General features: G+C 50.1%; 1 protein-coding gene across 1 annotated transcript in view; it reads left to right on the top strand.

Annotated features, from left to right (window-relative positions):
• The window catches only part of WNT3A (Wnt family member 3A), a 55,132-nt gene that overhangs the window by 13,738 nt on the left and 25,188 nt on the right, over window positions 1-16,206 (top strand). Inside the window, exon 2 of the mRNA XM_008985662.5 lies at window positions 3,883-4,124. Coding sequence (XP_008983910.1) covers window positions 3,883-4,124 — 242 coding nt within the window. The remainder of the gene's footprint in view (window positions 1-3,882; window positions 4,125-16,206) is intronic.

Genomic DNA, 16,206 nt, shown 5'->3' on the forward strand with positions numbered 1-16,206 from the left:
CCTGTCCAGAGGCCTCTCTCCCATAGTCCAGGTCAGAAACAGCTGACCCTGGCCACCACACCACTGGGCAGGGAGCTTTCCTGCCACCCCCATGTGGCAGTGCAGACCATACCCTAGGGATCCCGGACAGCCATCCAGTGGTCAGGATTCAAAGAAAGAGAGAGGATAGGGGAGGGGAACAGAGAAAAAAAGCGCCCACCTAGCTACCTATATCAGGGGCATCAACCCAGCCTACATCAGGGCTGGCCTTCCTGGGAGCACTGGGATCTGCAGCATGGTGGAGAGGGTGCACACGGTCACCTGGGGTGGGGCACCTGTGTATAGTGAACGAATGAGGGAGTGAGTGAGCGTGTAGTGAACGAATGAGGGAGGGAACGAGCGTGTAGTGAATGAATGAGGGAGTGAGTGAGCGTGTAGTGAATGAATGAGGGAGGGAACGAGCGTGTAGTGAATGAATGAGGGAGTGAGTGAGCGTGTAGTGAACGAATGAGGGAGTGAGTGAGCGTGTAGTGAACGAATGAGGGAGGGAACGAGCGTGTAGTGAACGAATGAGGGAGGGAACGAGTGTGTAGTGAATGAATGAGGGAGTGAGTGAGCGTGTAGTGAATGAATGAGGGAGTGAGCGTGTAGTGAACGAATGAGGGAGGGAACGAGCGTGTAGTGAATGAATGAGGGAGTGAGTGAGCGTGTAGTGAACGAATGAGGGAGGGAACGACCGTGTAGTGAATGAATGAGGGAGTGAGTGAGCGTGTAGTGAACGAATGAGGGAGGGAACGACCGTGTAGTGAATGAATGAGGGAGTGAGTGAGTGTGTAGTGAACGAATGAGGGAGTGAGTGAGCGTGTAGTGAATGAATGAGGGAGTGAGTGAGCGTGTAGTGAATGAATGAGGGAGTGAGCGAGCGTGTAGTGAATGAATGAGGGAGGGAGCGAGCATGTAGTGAATGAGGGAGTGAGTGAGCGTGTAGTGAATGAATGAGGGAGTGAGTGAGTGTGTAGTGAACGAATGAGGGAGTGAACGAGCGTGTAGTGAATGAATGAGGGAGTGAGTGAGCGTGTAGTGAATGAATGAGGGAGTGAGTGAGTGTGTAGTGAATGAATGAGGGAGTGAGTGAGCGTGTAGTGAATGAATGAGGGAGTGAGTGAGCGTGTAGTGAATGAGGGAGTGAGTGAGCGTGTAGTGAATGAATGAGGGAGTGAGTGAGTGTGTAGTGAACGAATGAGGGAGTGAACGAGCGTGTAGTGAATGAATGAGGGAGTGAGTGAGCGTGTAGTGAATGAATGAGGGAGTGAGTGAGTGTGTAGTGAATGAATGAGGGAGTGAGTGAGCGTGTAGTGAATGAATGAGGGAGTGAGTGAGCGTGTAGTGAATGAGGGAGTGAGTGAGCGTGTAGTGAATGAATGAGGGAGTGAGTGAGTGTGTAGTGAACGAATGAGGGAGTGAACGAGCGTGTAGTGAATGAATGAGGGAGTGAGTGAGCGTGTAGTGAATGAATGAGGGAGTGAGTGAGTGTGTAGTGAATGAATGAGGGAGGGAGTGAGCGTGTAGTGAATGAGGGAGTGAGTGAGCGTGTAGTGAATGAATGAGGGAGTGAGTGAGCATGTAGTGAATGAATGAGGGAGGGAGCGAGCATGTAGTGAATGAATGAGGAAGTGAGTGAGCGTGTAGTGAATGAATGAGGGAGTGAGCGAGCGTGTAGTGAATGAATGAGGGAGGGAGGAGCTTGTAGTGAATGAATGAGGGAGGGAGCGAGCGTGTAGTGAATGAGAGAGTGAGTGAGCGTGTAGTGAATGAATGAGGGAGTGAGTGAGTGTGTAGTGAATGAATGAGGGAGTGAACGAGGAGCTCACTCTGCAGGCACCGACTGCAGGAACACAGGCTTGGGTGGGGGCTGGGGATGCCCATGGGGTCTGGTGCGAGGTTATGCACTCAGATGGGGGCCAGGCATGAGGGAGGGTGGCCAGGAAGAGGGAGGCCAGGTCTCCAGGGTGTGGATGTGCTGGGGACGCTGAACGTTGGGAGTCCAGTCCGGAGGCCAAACTGGTAGGATCCAGTGGACACATTGACAGGTGGTCGTGACTATGAGGAACCCTCTCCCTCCACCCACCTCCACCGATACCCAAAAGGACCTGGCGATTCCTTCCAATTGAGGTGTATTTTGTACAGCAAAATGGAAGCCCCTACGTCATGGCTCAATTCATTCTGATGTGAAGCACTCAGGTAACCAGCATCCCAGAACGCTTCGGCCAGGCTGGCGGGGCATAGCTTCCCTGACGACAGGCGCATTCCCTGTCTAACTGTCCCACTCAGGGGAGCCACGGGGCCACACATGAAGCATGGCTGGTGCCACTGAAAGACTGAACTTTACGTTTCTTGTATTTTAATTAATTTTAAACTTAATTGCATCAATGTAAAAGGCACAGGTGTGGAATGGCTTTCACCAAAGCAGAGCACAGCCTGGGAGCTGCTGCCATCTGGAGCCGTGGAGTGAGGTGGCCACGGTGCTGACCTTGCCCTCGGATGGGTGTTGCCTGCTCTTGGGCTCAGATTAGGGGGTTCGGAGGGCCCCAGGAGCATCTCATGGTTGAGCGCCCCTCCTCCCTATGTGCGCACCCGAGCCCAGGCCTTGGTTTCTGAGCAGCATGGCACCCTAGAGGCAGCCTTCATTTGTTTATTCATGCTCCTATTGATGGATGGTTGGGTGGCTTCCAAGTTCCTGCTCTCAGGCTCAAAGGCCTGGGAAGATTCCTGAACACGTCTCATTGTGGACACGTGTTTACATCTGGGGGTACATAGCCAAGTGCAGGCCTGTGGGCTGGCCAGATGGTCCTGAATTTCACAGCGATTTCTGCACTGGGTCACCCCTACGCCCCAGAAGCCAGGCCTCCTCCTCCAATCCCTGAGCCAAGGCCACCCCTCCTCCGGGCAGCCCCCACCTGACCCAGTCCCCGGCCTTGAGTCTGCCCGTGGCTCCAGGTCAGCCTGGTGTGAACATGGCCCGTGCAGTTGTGCTGGGCAGGAACCTAGGGCTGCGTCATTTCCTGTTGCAGATCTGGACAACTTAGATTCTGAGCTGAGTGTTGGGGATAGGGCCGGGCAGGGTCCTGGCCTCCTCATAAAATCAGACTTCCAGATAAGACATGTAGAAAAACACATGGATGATATCAAAACATCTAGAAAAAAATGAAATAGGCAGCACTGAGTGTTTGTTCAGCACAACATACAGGCTTAAGGGCTGGGCAGGGGGGCTCATGCCTGTAATCCCAGCACTTTGGGAGGCTCCGGCCGGAGAGTCGCTTAAGGCCGGAAGTTTGGGGCTGGCCTGGGCCACAGAGCAGGGCCTCGCCTCTACAAAATGTGGAAATGAAAGTTAGCTGGCTGTGCCGGTCCCTGTGGTCCCAGCAAATCTCAGGCTGCCGTGAGCCGAGATCGCACCGTTGCACTCCAGCCTGGGCAACAGAGTGAGATCCTGTCTCAAAACAAGTTTAGAAGGCATGGTTTATAGACATTATTTTAGAAGCCGTAGGGAATCTTTAATAGGGATTTTTTTTTTTTTTTTTGAGTCAGAGCCTTGCTCTTGTTGCCCAGGCTGGAGTGCAGTGGTGCGATCTCAGCTCACTGCAACCTCCGTCTCCCGGGTTCAAGCAGTTCTCCTGTCTCAGCCTCCCACGTAGCTGGGACTACAGGCTACCGCACCCAGCCTCTGATCAGGATTTTAAGTAAAAATTCTCTTACTTGCAAAATAAAACAATCATATTTCCTTCATGATGAAAGCTGCATCTCGCCCCCCAAATGCGCTGGAGCCCCCGGAGCAGGTCTGGGGCCTGCTCGTCTGTGCTGCCGTCCCAGTGCCACACTCACCGCTGGCTCTTGCCCTCACAGGTCACTGGCGGTCGGGCCGCAGTACTCCTCCCTGGGCTCGCAGCCCATCCTGTGTGCCAGCATCCCGGGCCTGGTCCCCAAGCAGCTGCGCTTCTGCAGGAACTACGTGGAGATCATGCCCAGCGTGGCCGAGGGCATCAAGATCAGCATCCAGGAGTGCCAGCACCAGTTCCGAGGTCGCCGGTGGAACTGCACCACCGTCCACGACAGCCTGGCCATCTTTGGACCCGTGCTGGACAAAGGTACGGGGTGGTCTCGGGGAGGGCAGGAGAGTTTGGAGCGGGACGGAGTCTCCTGCCTGGTGCTCCCTGGCATTCTCGTCTGTGCACACAGAGGGAACGGCGCCTCACACGGGCGCTGGGGTCTTTCCCTCTTACCTTGGGGAGGCTGGTCTGAGGCTGGAGCAGGACTGAGCCTGCGGGGTCATTCAGGTATCCCTCCTCCTTCTGCTCCCTGGAGAGGAAAGCAGGCGTTCTTAGGGTGATTCCACCGCCCCAGCAGCGGGGCTGCTCTCAGGAGCCAGGGAACAGGCCAGGCTTGCAGAGGAAATACACAAACTTAAAGACCCACAAGAAGGGAGAGGTTTGGGGACACCCTGAGGAAGAAAGAGCGACAGAAAGAGAGACAGACAGAGACACAGAGAGAGAGGAACGGAGAGATGGAGAAAGATAGAGACACGGCCATGCAGAGAGAGCAGAGAGAGAGACACACACAGAGACAGACAAACACAGAGAGAGACAGAGAGGGACAGAGAGACTGAAGGAGAAAGATACAGAGGAATAGAGAGACAGAGCCACAAAGATGCAGAGAGAGACAGAGAGACACAGAAATAGAAAGAGAGACAGAGTGACAGAGAGAGACACGCAGAGAGAAACTGAGACACAGACACAGAGAGAGACAGACACAGAAAGAGAGACAAAGAGTGACAGAGACACACAGAGAGAAACAGAGACAGAGAGACGCAGAGACAGACAGAACAGGCACAGGATTACAAAGTTGGCATGTTTTTTTAAAAAGTTGAAGTGAAATTCACATAACAGAAAGTCCACAACTTTAAAGTATTCAACTCAGTAGCTTTCGGTCTACTCACAGAACTGGCAGCCATCACCTCTGCCCAGTTCCAAAATATCCTCATCACTTGAAAAGGAAACCCATGCCCCTTTAAGCAGCCGTTCCGGTTCCTCACCCCTCCATAGCCCCTGGCACCCACCGCCTGCCTTCTCCCCTGGGACTTAGCTACTCTTCGGGTTTAAGAAACGGCGTCACTAAATACCTGTCTTTTGCACCTGGCTTTTTTCACTGAGCTGTGGAAAGTTGATTCGCCTGCACTGCCGACAGTTTCAGCACTTATGCCTGTTCCTGGCTGAATAATATTCCATTTATGGATAGTCTGCTTTGGTTTATTCATTCTTCAGCAGATGCACGTGAGCGTGGTCCCCACCTTCTGGCTGCTGTGAGTAACGCTGCTGCAGCCTTCTTGGACATACGTGTGTCTGAACGCCTGTTTTCACACCTTTTGGTGTCTGTATCTAGGAGTGGAATTGCTGGGTCACAGGGGAATTCTGTTTCACTTTGAACCTGGGAGGTGAATGCTGGAATGGGCTGGAACCATCACACTCCTTTTTCCACAGCGCTGCGCAGTTTTATGTTCCCGCAGCTTTGTCTGAGGGTTCCCGCTCCTCCACATCCTCACGGACACACTGTTTTCTGGGGTTTGTACTTTTCACTTCTAGCCATCCTCGAGTGTGATGTTGAACCTCCTGATTTCAGTGTGTGCTTCCCCGATGACTGATGACGCCAAGCACTGTTTCATGGACTTTGGGGCCATTCTTAGACCTTCTTCGAAATGTTTGGTCAAGTCCTTTGCCCATTTTTTTTTTTTTTTTTGAGACAGAGTTTCGCTCTTGTTACCCAGGCTGGAGTGCAATGGCGCGATCTCGGCTCACCGCAACCTCCGTCTCCTGGGTTCAGGCAATTCTCCTGCCTCAGCCTCCTGAGTAGCTGGGATTACAGGCACGCGCCACCATGCCCAGCTAATTTTTTGTATTTTTAGTAGAGACAGGGTTTCACCATGTTGACCAGGATGGTCTCAATCTCTTGACCTCGTGATCCACCCGCCTCGGCCTCCCAAAGTGCTGGGATTACAGGCATGAGCCACCGCGCCCGGCCCAGTTTGCCCATTTTTAAACTGGATTCTTTGTGTTTTCGTTGCTGAATTGTGAGTGTTCTTTATATATTCTGGATACTGGGTGCACATCAGAGGTGTAATTGGTGAATAGTTCTCTCTCATCGTGTAGGTTTCTTCATTTTCCGGAGATGTCCTTTGATACATTAAAATTAAATTTTTTAATTTTAGTGAAATCCAACTTATTTAGATGTCATACTAAAGCAAGAAATCTCTAACCTAAGGTCACAAAGATTCACATCTATGTTTTCTTCTAAGAACCTAATAGTTCATCTTTATTTTGAAGTGTCTGACCTAATATTTGTATAAGGTATGAGGTAGGAATCCAACACATTCTTTTGCATATGGAAATTCAGTTGTTCCAGTACCTTCTATTGAAAAAGCTGTTCTTTTTCCATCAAATGGTCTTAGCACCCTTGTTGAAAATCAATTGGCCATAGATATGTAGGTGTATTTCTGGACTCTCAATTCCAGTCCATTGGTCTGTATGTCCTGTCATCAATAACACACTATTCTGATTGTTGTAGCTTTGTGGTATGTTTTAAAATTGGGAAGAGTAAGTTTTCCATCTTTGTTTAAGATTCCAGATTGTTTATGGGGGGCAGAAAAAAAGACTGTTTTGGCTATTTCGGGTCCCTTTCAACTCTATATAAATTTTAGAAGCGGTTTTTCCATTTGCGAAAAAGAAAAGGCTGTTGGGATATTCTTGGGGATTGCATTTACTCTGCGGGTTGCCTTGGGGAGTCTCGCCTCCTTAACGATATTAAGTCCTTTAATCCAGGAGCTCGGGATCTTTCCATTTATTCATTTCTTTAGGTCTTCTTCCTTAATTTTTTTCTTTTTGAGGCAGGGTCTCACTCATTGCTCAGGCTGGAGTGCAGTGGTGCCACCTCCCAGGATCAAGTGATTCTCCCGCCTCCGCCTCTGAGTAGTGCCACCACGCTTGGCTATATTTTTGTATTTTTTGTTTTGTTTTGTAGCGATGAGGTCTCTCTGCGTTGCCCAGGCTGGTCTTGAACTCCTGGGCTCAAGTGATCCTCCCACTTTCCAAAGTGCTGGGATTACCGGCATGAACCACTGTGACAAGCTTGGAATTGTTTTCTTAATATTTTTTTAGATTTTTCTTTGCTAATATATAGAAATGCAACTTTTTAATCAAAAAATACATTTTTGTAGTTTTGGTCCTCAACTGTAACCCTGGTTAAGTTGTCAGCTTTGAGAAGGTTTCGTTGAGTCGCAGAATTGTCTGCACAGGCTAATGTCGTCTGTGGCTGGAGAGCACCGCATTCCTGCCTTTCTGATTTGCTTACCTCTAATTTCTTTCTTTCCTCATTGCTCTGGCTAGGACTTCCGGTCCCATGTTGAGCAGAAATGGTCAGAGCAGACCCCCTTGCTCCTGACCTTGGGTGAAAAGTTTCAGCTGCCTGCATGTATGGTATTGGCTGCAGGTTTTTCATTCTTTCTTTTTATTTATTTATTTTTAATTTTTATTCCAATAACTTTTGGGGCACAAGGTTTTTTTGTTACTTGGATGAATGGTTAGTGGTCTGCTGAGATTTTAGTGAACCCCTCACCTAGATCATGTACATTGTACCCAATATGTGGTGTTTTATATCTGGCTTCCCTCCCAGCCTCCCCCTTCTGAGCTTCCAGAGTCCATGATATCACTCTGTATGCCTTTGTGTGTCCATAGCTTACCTCCCACTTATAAGTGAGAACATAGGATATTTGGTTTTTTCACTCCTGAGTTATTTCACTTAGAACAATGGCCTCCACTTCCATCCAAATTGCTGCAAAAGACATTATTTCATTCCCTTTAATGGCTGAGTAGTATTCCACGGTGTATCTATACCACATTTTCTTTATTTTATTTTAGTTTTTTGAGACAAGGTCTCACTCTGTCCTCCAGGCTGGAGTGCAGTGGCACAATCTCAGCTCACTGCAACCTTCACCTCCCGGGTTCAAGTGATTCTCCTGCCTCACCCTCCCAAACAGCTGGGACTACAGGCACCCGCCACCCAGCCGCACTAATTCTTTTTTTTTTTTTTTTTAAGACGGAGTTTCACCCTTGTTACCCAGGCTGGAGTGCAATGGCACGATCTCGGCTCACTGCAACCTCCGCCTCCTGGGTTCAGGCAATTCTCCTGCCTTAGCCGCCTGAGAAGCTGGGATTACAGACATGCGCCACCATGCCCAGCTAATTTTTTGTATCTTTGGTAGAGATGGGGTTTCACCATGTTGACCAGGATGGTCTCGATCTGTTGACCTCGTGATCCACCCGCCTCGGCCTCCCAAAGTGCTGGGATTACAGGCTTGAGCCACCGCGCCCGGCCTAATTTTTGTTTTTTAGTAGAGACGTGGTTGCACCATATTGGCCAGACTGGTCTTGAACTCCTCACCTCAGGTGATCTGTCCACCTCGGCCTCCCAAAGTGTTGGGATTACAAGTGTGAGCCACCGTGCCTGGCCTCATATACCACATTTTCTTTGTCCACTCATGAGTTGATGGGCACTTAGGCTCATTCTGTGTCTTTGCAGTTGGGAATTGTGCTGCTGTGAACATATGTGTGCAAGTGTCTTTTTCATATAACGACTTCTTTTCCTTTGGGTAGATACCCAGCAACAGGATTGCTAGATTGAATGGCAGAATGACTTTCAGCTCTTTAAGGAGTCTCCGTACTGTTTTCCAAAGTGGCTGAACTGATTGACATTCCTACCAGTGGTGTATAAGCATCCACCACATCCACGCCGACACCTATTATTTTCTGATTTTTTAATAATGGCCATCCTTGCAAAAGTAAGGTGGTAGCTCACTGTGGTTTTGACTTGCATTTCCCTGATGATTAGGGATGTTGAGCATTTTTTCTTCTGTCTGTTGGTCATTTGTATATCTTCTTTTGAGAATGTGCACCGTGGGATACTACTACATTAAAGGCAAGGAAATAATGTCTTTTTCAGCAATTTGGATGGAGCTGGAGGCCATTATTCTAAGTGAAACCTTCTCGTGTCCCTTACTCACTTTTTAGTGGGATTATTCGTTTTTTCTTGCCGGTTTGTTTGAGTTCCTTGTGGATTCTGTTTATCAGTAATCTGTCAAACGCATAGTTTGCGAGTGTTTGCTCCCACTCTGTGGGTTGTCTGTTCACTCTGGCGATGATTTCTCTTCCTGTGCAGAAGCTTTTTTGTTCAATTAGGTCCCATTTATTTATTTTTGTTTTTGTCGCATTTGTTTTGGGGCTCCCAGTCACAAATTCTTTGCCTAGGTTGATGCCTAGAAGAGTTTTTCCAATGTTGTCTTCTGGAATTTTTTTAGTTTCAGAATTTTTATAGAATTATTTTTCCAGATCTCACTACTGGGTATCCACCCAAAGGAAAAGAAGTCGTTATATGAAAAAGACACTTGCACACGCATGTTCACAGCAGTGCAATTCCTGACTGCAAAGACGTGGAGCCAGCCTACGTGCCCATCAACTCATGAGTGGACAAAGAAAACGTGGTATATAAGGTCAGGTGTAGTGGCTCGCACCTGTAATCCCCGCACTTTGGGAGGCCGAGGTGGACAGATCACCTGAGTCAGGAGTTCGAGACCAGCCTGGCCAACAGACTTCAAGACTTAGACTGAAGTCTTTGATCCATCTGGAGTTGATTTAGTGTAAAGTGAGAGATGGGCATTGAGCTTCATGCTCCTACATGTGGTTTGCCAGTTTCCCCAGTAGGATGTCCTTTTTCCAATGTATGTTTTTGTTTACTTTGTCAAAGATCAGTCGGCTGTATGTATTTGGCTTTATTTCTGGGTTCTTTCTCTATTCTGTTCCATTGGTCTGTGTGCACACGTTTATACCAGTGCCGTGCTGTTTCAGTCACTATAGCCTGGTAGTATAGTTTCAAGTTGGGTAATGTGATACTTCCATATTTGTTTTTGCTTAGAATTGCTTTGGCTATTTGGACTCTTTTTTGGTTCCCTATGAATTTTTTTTTTTTTTTTTTTGAAACAGATTCTCACTCTGTTGCTTAGGCTGGAGTGTAGTGGAACGATCTCAGCTCACTGCAACCTCTGCCTTCTGGGTTTAAGCATCCTCCAGATTCTCCTGCCTCAGCCTCCCAAGTGGCTGGGATTACAGGCATGTGCCACAATACCCGGCTAATTTATTTTTATTTTTATTGTATTTTTACTAGAGATGGGGTTTCGCCATGGTGGCCAGGCTGGTCTTGAACTCCTGACCTCAAGTGATCCAACCACCTTGGCCTCCCAAATTGCTGGGATTACAGACTTGAGTCACCATGCCTGGCCGATTCTATATAAATTTTAGGATTGTTTTTCTAATTCTGTGAAACATGATGTTGGGAATGGTATCGAAGCTGTAGATTGCTTTGGGCAGCACCGTCATTTCCACAATATTGATTCTTTCTGTCCGGGAGCATGGGATGTGTTTCTGTTTGTTCGTGTCTGAGTTTTTTAAGCAGTATCGGCTGCAGGTTTTCACAAATGCCCTTTATCCGGTTGCCCCAGGTGGCAGTGGCTTTTGTTTAACTTTCAGAGTTTTCAAAGCCCCCCCTCGGATTGGCCACTGCTCCATCCCGAGAGAGTTCTGAGTCAGGCAAAATGAATTTTTTTGACCCAGACAGGTTAAAACAGACAACAATTCCTTGGGGAAAAGGTCCGCTCTGCTCCCTCCAGAACTATCTGGAGGTGGGTTCCCCTCCGCTGTGGGAACGCCAGCCCCATCTGTCTTCAGGACGTCACTGTCCCGGAGGCTTGTGGGCACCACCACATGAAAACACTGCTTGGCTCTCCCAGCAGGGCGAGGTCTCTGCTTCCTCGATTTGACGTTCGCTGGGTTACGGTGGCCCTTCGACTACCCTCCAGAGATCTAGCAGTGTTGGTACTAACCATTTGTGTCTAATTTTTGGGAGGGCCCTGGAGCTTCCTCCTGGGTTCCAGGCTGCGTTCTGTGAAAAGGACACCGATCCCACCACTTGATGGAGCGTCAAGGTTGCTTTGGGAGGCCAGCATGTAGGGTGGAATTGCATAGCACCATCCACCCCAGGGTGGGCCAGCGCAGTCCTGGGACACAGGGGACCACAGCTGTGCTGAGCATGTGGTCAGTAGGTCCAGGAGACCTGGGAAGCCATGGTGCTGAAGGAAGGGTGCTCAGACACAGGCGAGGAGGTCACTCTGGGAAAGTCCTCCCATGGACCTTGCCGTCCTGGGGATGCTGCTGGCAGGATGCCCAAGGCCGCAGTTCATCTCACTTCTCCACAAGTTGGCTGGTTCCCTCATTTTATAACAGACAACTCCAGATCTCTGTTGCTCAGGTTAAAAATCCTGGGCCCCTGGCTGCCACCTTATTCTCCGTCCTCCCTGCAACGGCATGAATGTCTGCGCCCCACCCCCCCTCAATACGTACATTGAAATCCTCACCCACAGGTGACTGGGTTAGGAGGTGCCTCTGGGAGGTGGTCAGGTCGCGAGTGTGAAGCCTTATGAGTGGGATCAGTGCCACTGAGGCTGAGGTGGGAGGATTGCTTGAGGCCAGGAGTTCAAGACCAGCCTGGGAGACACATCAAGACCCCATCTCTGGAAATATAAAATATGTTAGCCAAGCATGGTGGTGCATGCCTGTAGTTCTAGGTACTCAGGTATGGTCACTTGAGCCCAAGAGGTGGAGGCTACAGTGAGCCATGATGGCACCACTGCCCTCCGGCCTGGGCAACAGAATGAGACCCTGTCTCTAAAAAATTTAAAATAAAAATAGATAGGCTAGACACGGTGACTCACACCTGAAATCCCAGTACTTTGGGAGGCCGAGGTGGGCAGATCAGTTGAGGTCAGGAGTCCGAAACCAGCTAATATAGTGAAACCCCATCTCTACTAAAATACAAAAAAATTCACCAAGGGTTGTGGCGGGCACCTGTAATCCCAGCTAGTTAGGAAGCTGAGGCATGAGAATCACGTGAACCTGAGAGGCGGCGGTTATAGTGAGCTGAGATCGCACCACAGGCTCCCTCAGGAGTGTCCCCCACACTCACTCCTACGCCCTCACCCCACCTTGCAGCCTCCGCTCAGCCCCATGAGCTGATGATGCTGTGGAAGGTGAGCGTGGTCTTGCTCAGCCCCTGCAGCCAAATGCGAAGGAAGACCATGGTCCTCTGGAGTGGAGGGTCTGGCAGACCACGGTCCTCTGTAGGGGAGGGCCCGGTTCTGGGGACCATGCCATGCATGGCGGACTAGGAGAGTCTCTGTGCAGCTGACACTGCCTCCAGGGGTGGCGGGGCCTGGCTGAGGCCATCCAGGGGCAGAAGCCCTCCAGCATCCGGCAGTCCTGGCCATGCCCCAGCCCCCATCACAGGCCTGTGTTCTTCAGGCGTCAAGGCGGTTATAGTGGGGCAGAGAGTGGGGACGAGAGAGGGTCAGGCTTAGAGCCCAGGCACTGGTCACTGGGACGTCTCTGAGGAACACGTTAGGGTGTTTGTAGGAAAAGAAACCGGAGCGCAGGGAGGTTGGGTGGTGGCCTTCCTGTGACCTTGAGTGAGGAGCAGCTCACATCCTGGAGCATCAGCGCCTCATTTATAAAATGGAAGAAGACTTAAGCTTGTCAGACTACACAGAGCTGCTGGTTGGGGCAGTACCCAGCGCAGCTCACCTGGGCACAGCTGCCAGGGTGCACAGGGGTCAGGTCCCAGGGCTGTGCAGCTCATCCAGTGTGTTGGAGGGTGTGTGTGGCAGGTGGTGCATTGTGTGTACATGAGTGTGCACATGTGTGGGAATGTGGTGTGAAGTAGTGTCATGTGTGCACAACATGCACGTGTGTGGTGTGGGGTGTGTGGGTGTGGATGTGCATGCATGCATATGGTTGTGGTGTGTGCGTGTACACGTGGCTGTGGTTACATGCGTGCATGTCGCTGTGGTGTGCATGTGCGTGTGCCTGTGCGTGTGCATGCCTATGTGTGCATGTGGCTGTGGTGTGTGCATGTGTGTGTGCCTGTGCGTGTGCATGCCTGTGTGCATGTCGCTGTGGTGTGCATGTGCGTGTGCCTGTGCGTGTGCATGCCTATGTGTGCATGTGGCTGTGGTGTGTGCATGTACATGTGGCTGTGGTTACATGCGTGCATGTCGCTGTGGTGTGCATCGGTGTGTGCCTGTGCGTGTGCATGCCTATGTGTGCATGTGATACGGTTGCTGCCCGCTAGGATTCTCGGGCTGTGCTGCAGCCGGTGGTGGTGTGGAAGGAGACATGGTCAACACATACACTGCAGAAGGCCAAGAGGCACCAGACTGGCCCTGTGCCCTGTGGCTGCTGGCTCCAGAGCCGGGATGGGGTGCTTAGGGCTGAGAAGGAAGCAGGGATTTTTAGGAAGAAAGCAGGACCCTGTTGTGCTTGGAGACATAGCAGGTGATGGAGGAAGGCTGTGCTGCATGAGGTCAGAGGGGAACCCGCCATTCCCAAAAGGCCTGCTACCTTCAGGAGTCTTTAGGGTATTCCACTGCCCTGCAGAATGTCAGAGTGTCCCTTGCTTGTGGAAGTGGGGAGGACACCTGCATCAGCTCGCTGACTCCCACCCTGGGCAGCTGAACCCAGCTGGGGGCCAGGAGGAAGCTAGCCTCATGAGTCACACCATTCAGGAATCCTTGGGTCTGCCCTCCAAGCTGAGCCTTTGGGAGCCTGTGCTGTTGCTGTCTGGATTGAACTACTCCCATGGAAAGCACAGATCTGCACAGGTGGGAGTCCTGGTCAGCAGACAAGCGCTGGGGTCAGGCAGCTGAATGCAAACCCCAAAGTTGGTGAATATCACTGGGTCCTAAATCTGATGGCACCTCCAGCTGCTTCGAGGAGAGGCCTTTGAACGAGTCCTGCTCTGGAGCCCCTGAATCTATGGCCTAGGAGCCTGGTCATATACCAGAACGTCCTTCTTTTCATGGCTGAGTAATATTCCATTGTATGGCTAGACCGTATTTTGTTTATCCATTAACTCATTGATAGGCATTGGGGTTGTTTCGATTACTTGACTACTATAAATAATCCTTTTTGTGTGAATGTGTATTTCCAGTTCTCTCTGGCATATCCCTAGGAGCAGAACTGGGTCATAGAGGAACTCTGTGCTTAGCTTTTTGAGGAACTGTGAAACTACTGCACTGTGTGCCCCGTGGTGCCTTCCCGCCAGTAGGGTCTGAGGGCTCTGGGTTCTGTGTGCTCCGTGGTGCCTTCCCGCCAGCAGGGTCTGAGGGCTCTGGGTTCTGTGTGCACCGTGGTGCCTTCCCGCCAGTAGGGTCTGAGGGCTCTGGGTTCTGTGTGCACCGTGGTGCCTTCCCGCCAGTAGGGTCTGAGGGCGCTGGGTTCTGTGTGCACCGTGGTGCCTTCCCACCAGTAGGGTCTGAGGGCTCTGGGTTCTGTGTGCTCCGTGGTGCCTTCCCGCCAGTAGGGTCTGAGGGCTCTGGGTTCTGTGTGCTCCGTGGTACCTTCCCGCCAGCAGGGTCTGAGGGCACTGGGTTCTGTGTGCACCGTGGTGCATTCCCGCCAGCAGGGTCTGAGGGCGCTGGGTTCTGTGTGCACCGTGGTGCCTTCCCGCCAGCAGGGTCTGAGGGCGCTGGGTTCTGACATCCCCACCAGCACTTGTTCTTTTCCGCCTGTCGGTTTTGTTCTGGCCGTCTTGGTGGGTGTGAGCCGTGTGTCACTGAGTTTTCATTTGCACTTCCCTGACATCTGAGGCCACTGAGCATCTTTTCATGTGCTCATTGGCCACTTGCCTCTCCTCCTTGGCGTAACGTCTGCTCCATTCTTCTGCCTACATATAAATTGGGTTATTTGTCTTTTTGTCGTTGAGTCATAAGAGTGCTTTATATAGTCTGCATACAAGTCCCTTATCCAATATGTGACTTGCAAATATTTTCGCCCATTCTGTGGGTCATCTTTTCACTGACTGGATGGTGTCCTTAATGCAAGATTTTAATTTTGACAAATTCCAATTTATCAACTTGTTCTTTGGTTCCTTGGCTTTTGATGCCATATCTAAGAGACCATTGCCTCACCCAAGATCATAAAGATCTACTCTTAATTAAGTTTTTTTAAATAAGAATTTTACAGTTTTAGGGCAGGCGCGGTGGCTCACATTTATAATCCCAGCACTCTGTGAGACTGAGGTGGGTGGATCACTTGAGGTCCGGAATTCGAGACCAGCCTGACCAACATGGAGAAACCCTCTCTCTCCTAAAAATACGAAATTAGCCATTTTGTATTTTTAGTAGAGAGAGGGTTTCTCCATGTTTGTCAGGAGAGTAGAGACCATGCTGGTCAGGTTTAGTAGAGAGAGGGTTTCTCCATGTTGGTCATGCTAATCTGGGTGTGGTGGCACGTGCCTGTAATCCCAGCTACTCAGGAGGCTAAGACAGAATTGCTTGAACTCAGGAGGTGGAGGTTTCAGTGAGCCAAGATCAGGCCATTGCACTGCAGCCTGGGCAACCAAAGTGAAACCCCGACACACGCGTGCACACACACACACACACACACACACACACAAGAATTTTACAGTTTTAGCTCTTACATCTCGGTCTTTATTTTAATTTTCATAGACGATGTGAGGCAGGGATTTAGTCACAGTCTTTTACATGTGGAAATCCAGTTCTTCCAGCACCATCTGCTGCAGGCTGTTCTTTCCCCTTTGAATAGTCTTGGCACCCTTACTGCAAATCATTTGGCCCTAGATGTATGAATTTATTTCTGGGCTCTTTTTTTTTTTTTTTTTGAGACAGAGTCTTGCTCTGCGCCAAGCTGGAATGCAATGGTGCAATCTTGGCTCATTGCAGCCTCTACCATCTGGTTCAAGTGATTTTCCTGCCTCAGCCTCCCAAGTAGCTGGGGCTACAGATGCGCACCACCATGCCCAGCTAATTTTTTTGTATTTTAGTAGAAATGGGGTTTCACCATGTTGGCCAGGATAATCTCAATCTCCTGACCTCATGATCTGCCCGCCTTGGCCTCCCAAAGTGCTGGGATTACAGGCATGAGCCACCGAGCCCAGCCCTAAAACTGTAGGGCTGTTTATTCTATTCCATTATTCCATATGTCTGTTTTTATATTGTAGTTTTGTAGTGTTTTGAAATTAGAATATGTAAGTCCTCCAGCTTGTCTTTCTTTTCAAGGT

Source organism: Callithrix jacchus, chromosome 19, assembly GCF_049354715.1.
Source record: "Callithrix jacchus isolate 240 chromosome 19, calJac240_pri, whole genome shotgun sequence".
Lineage (NCBI taxonomy): Eukaryota > Metazoa > Chordata > Mammalia > Primates > Cebidae > Callithrix > Callithrix jacchus.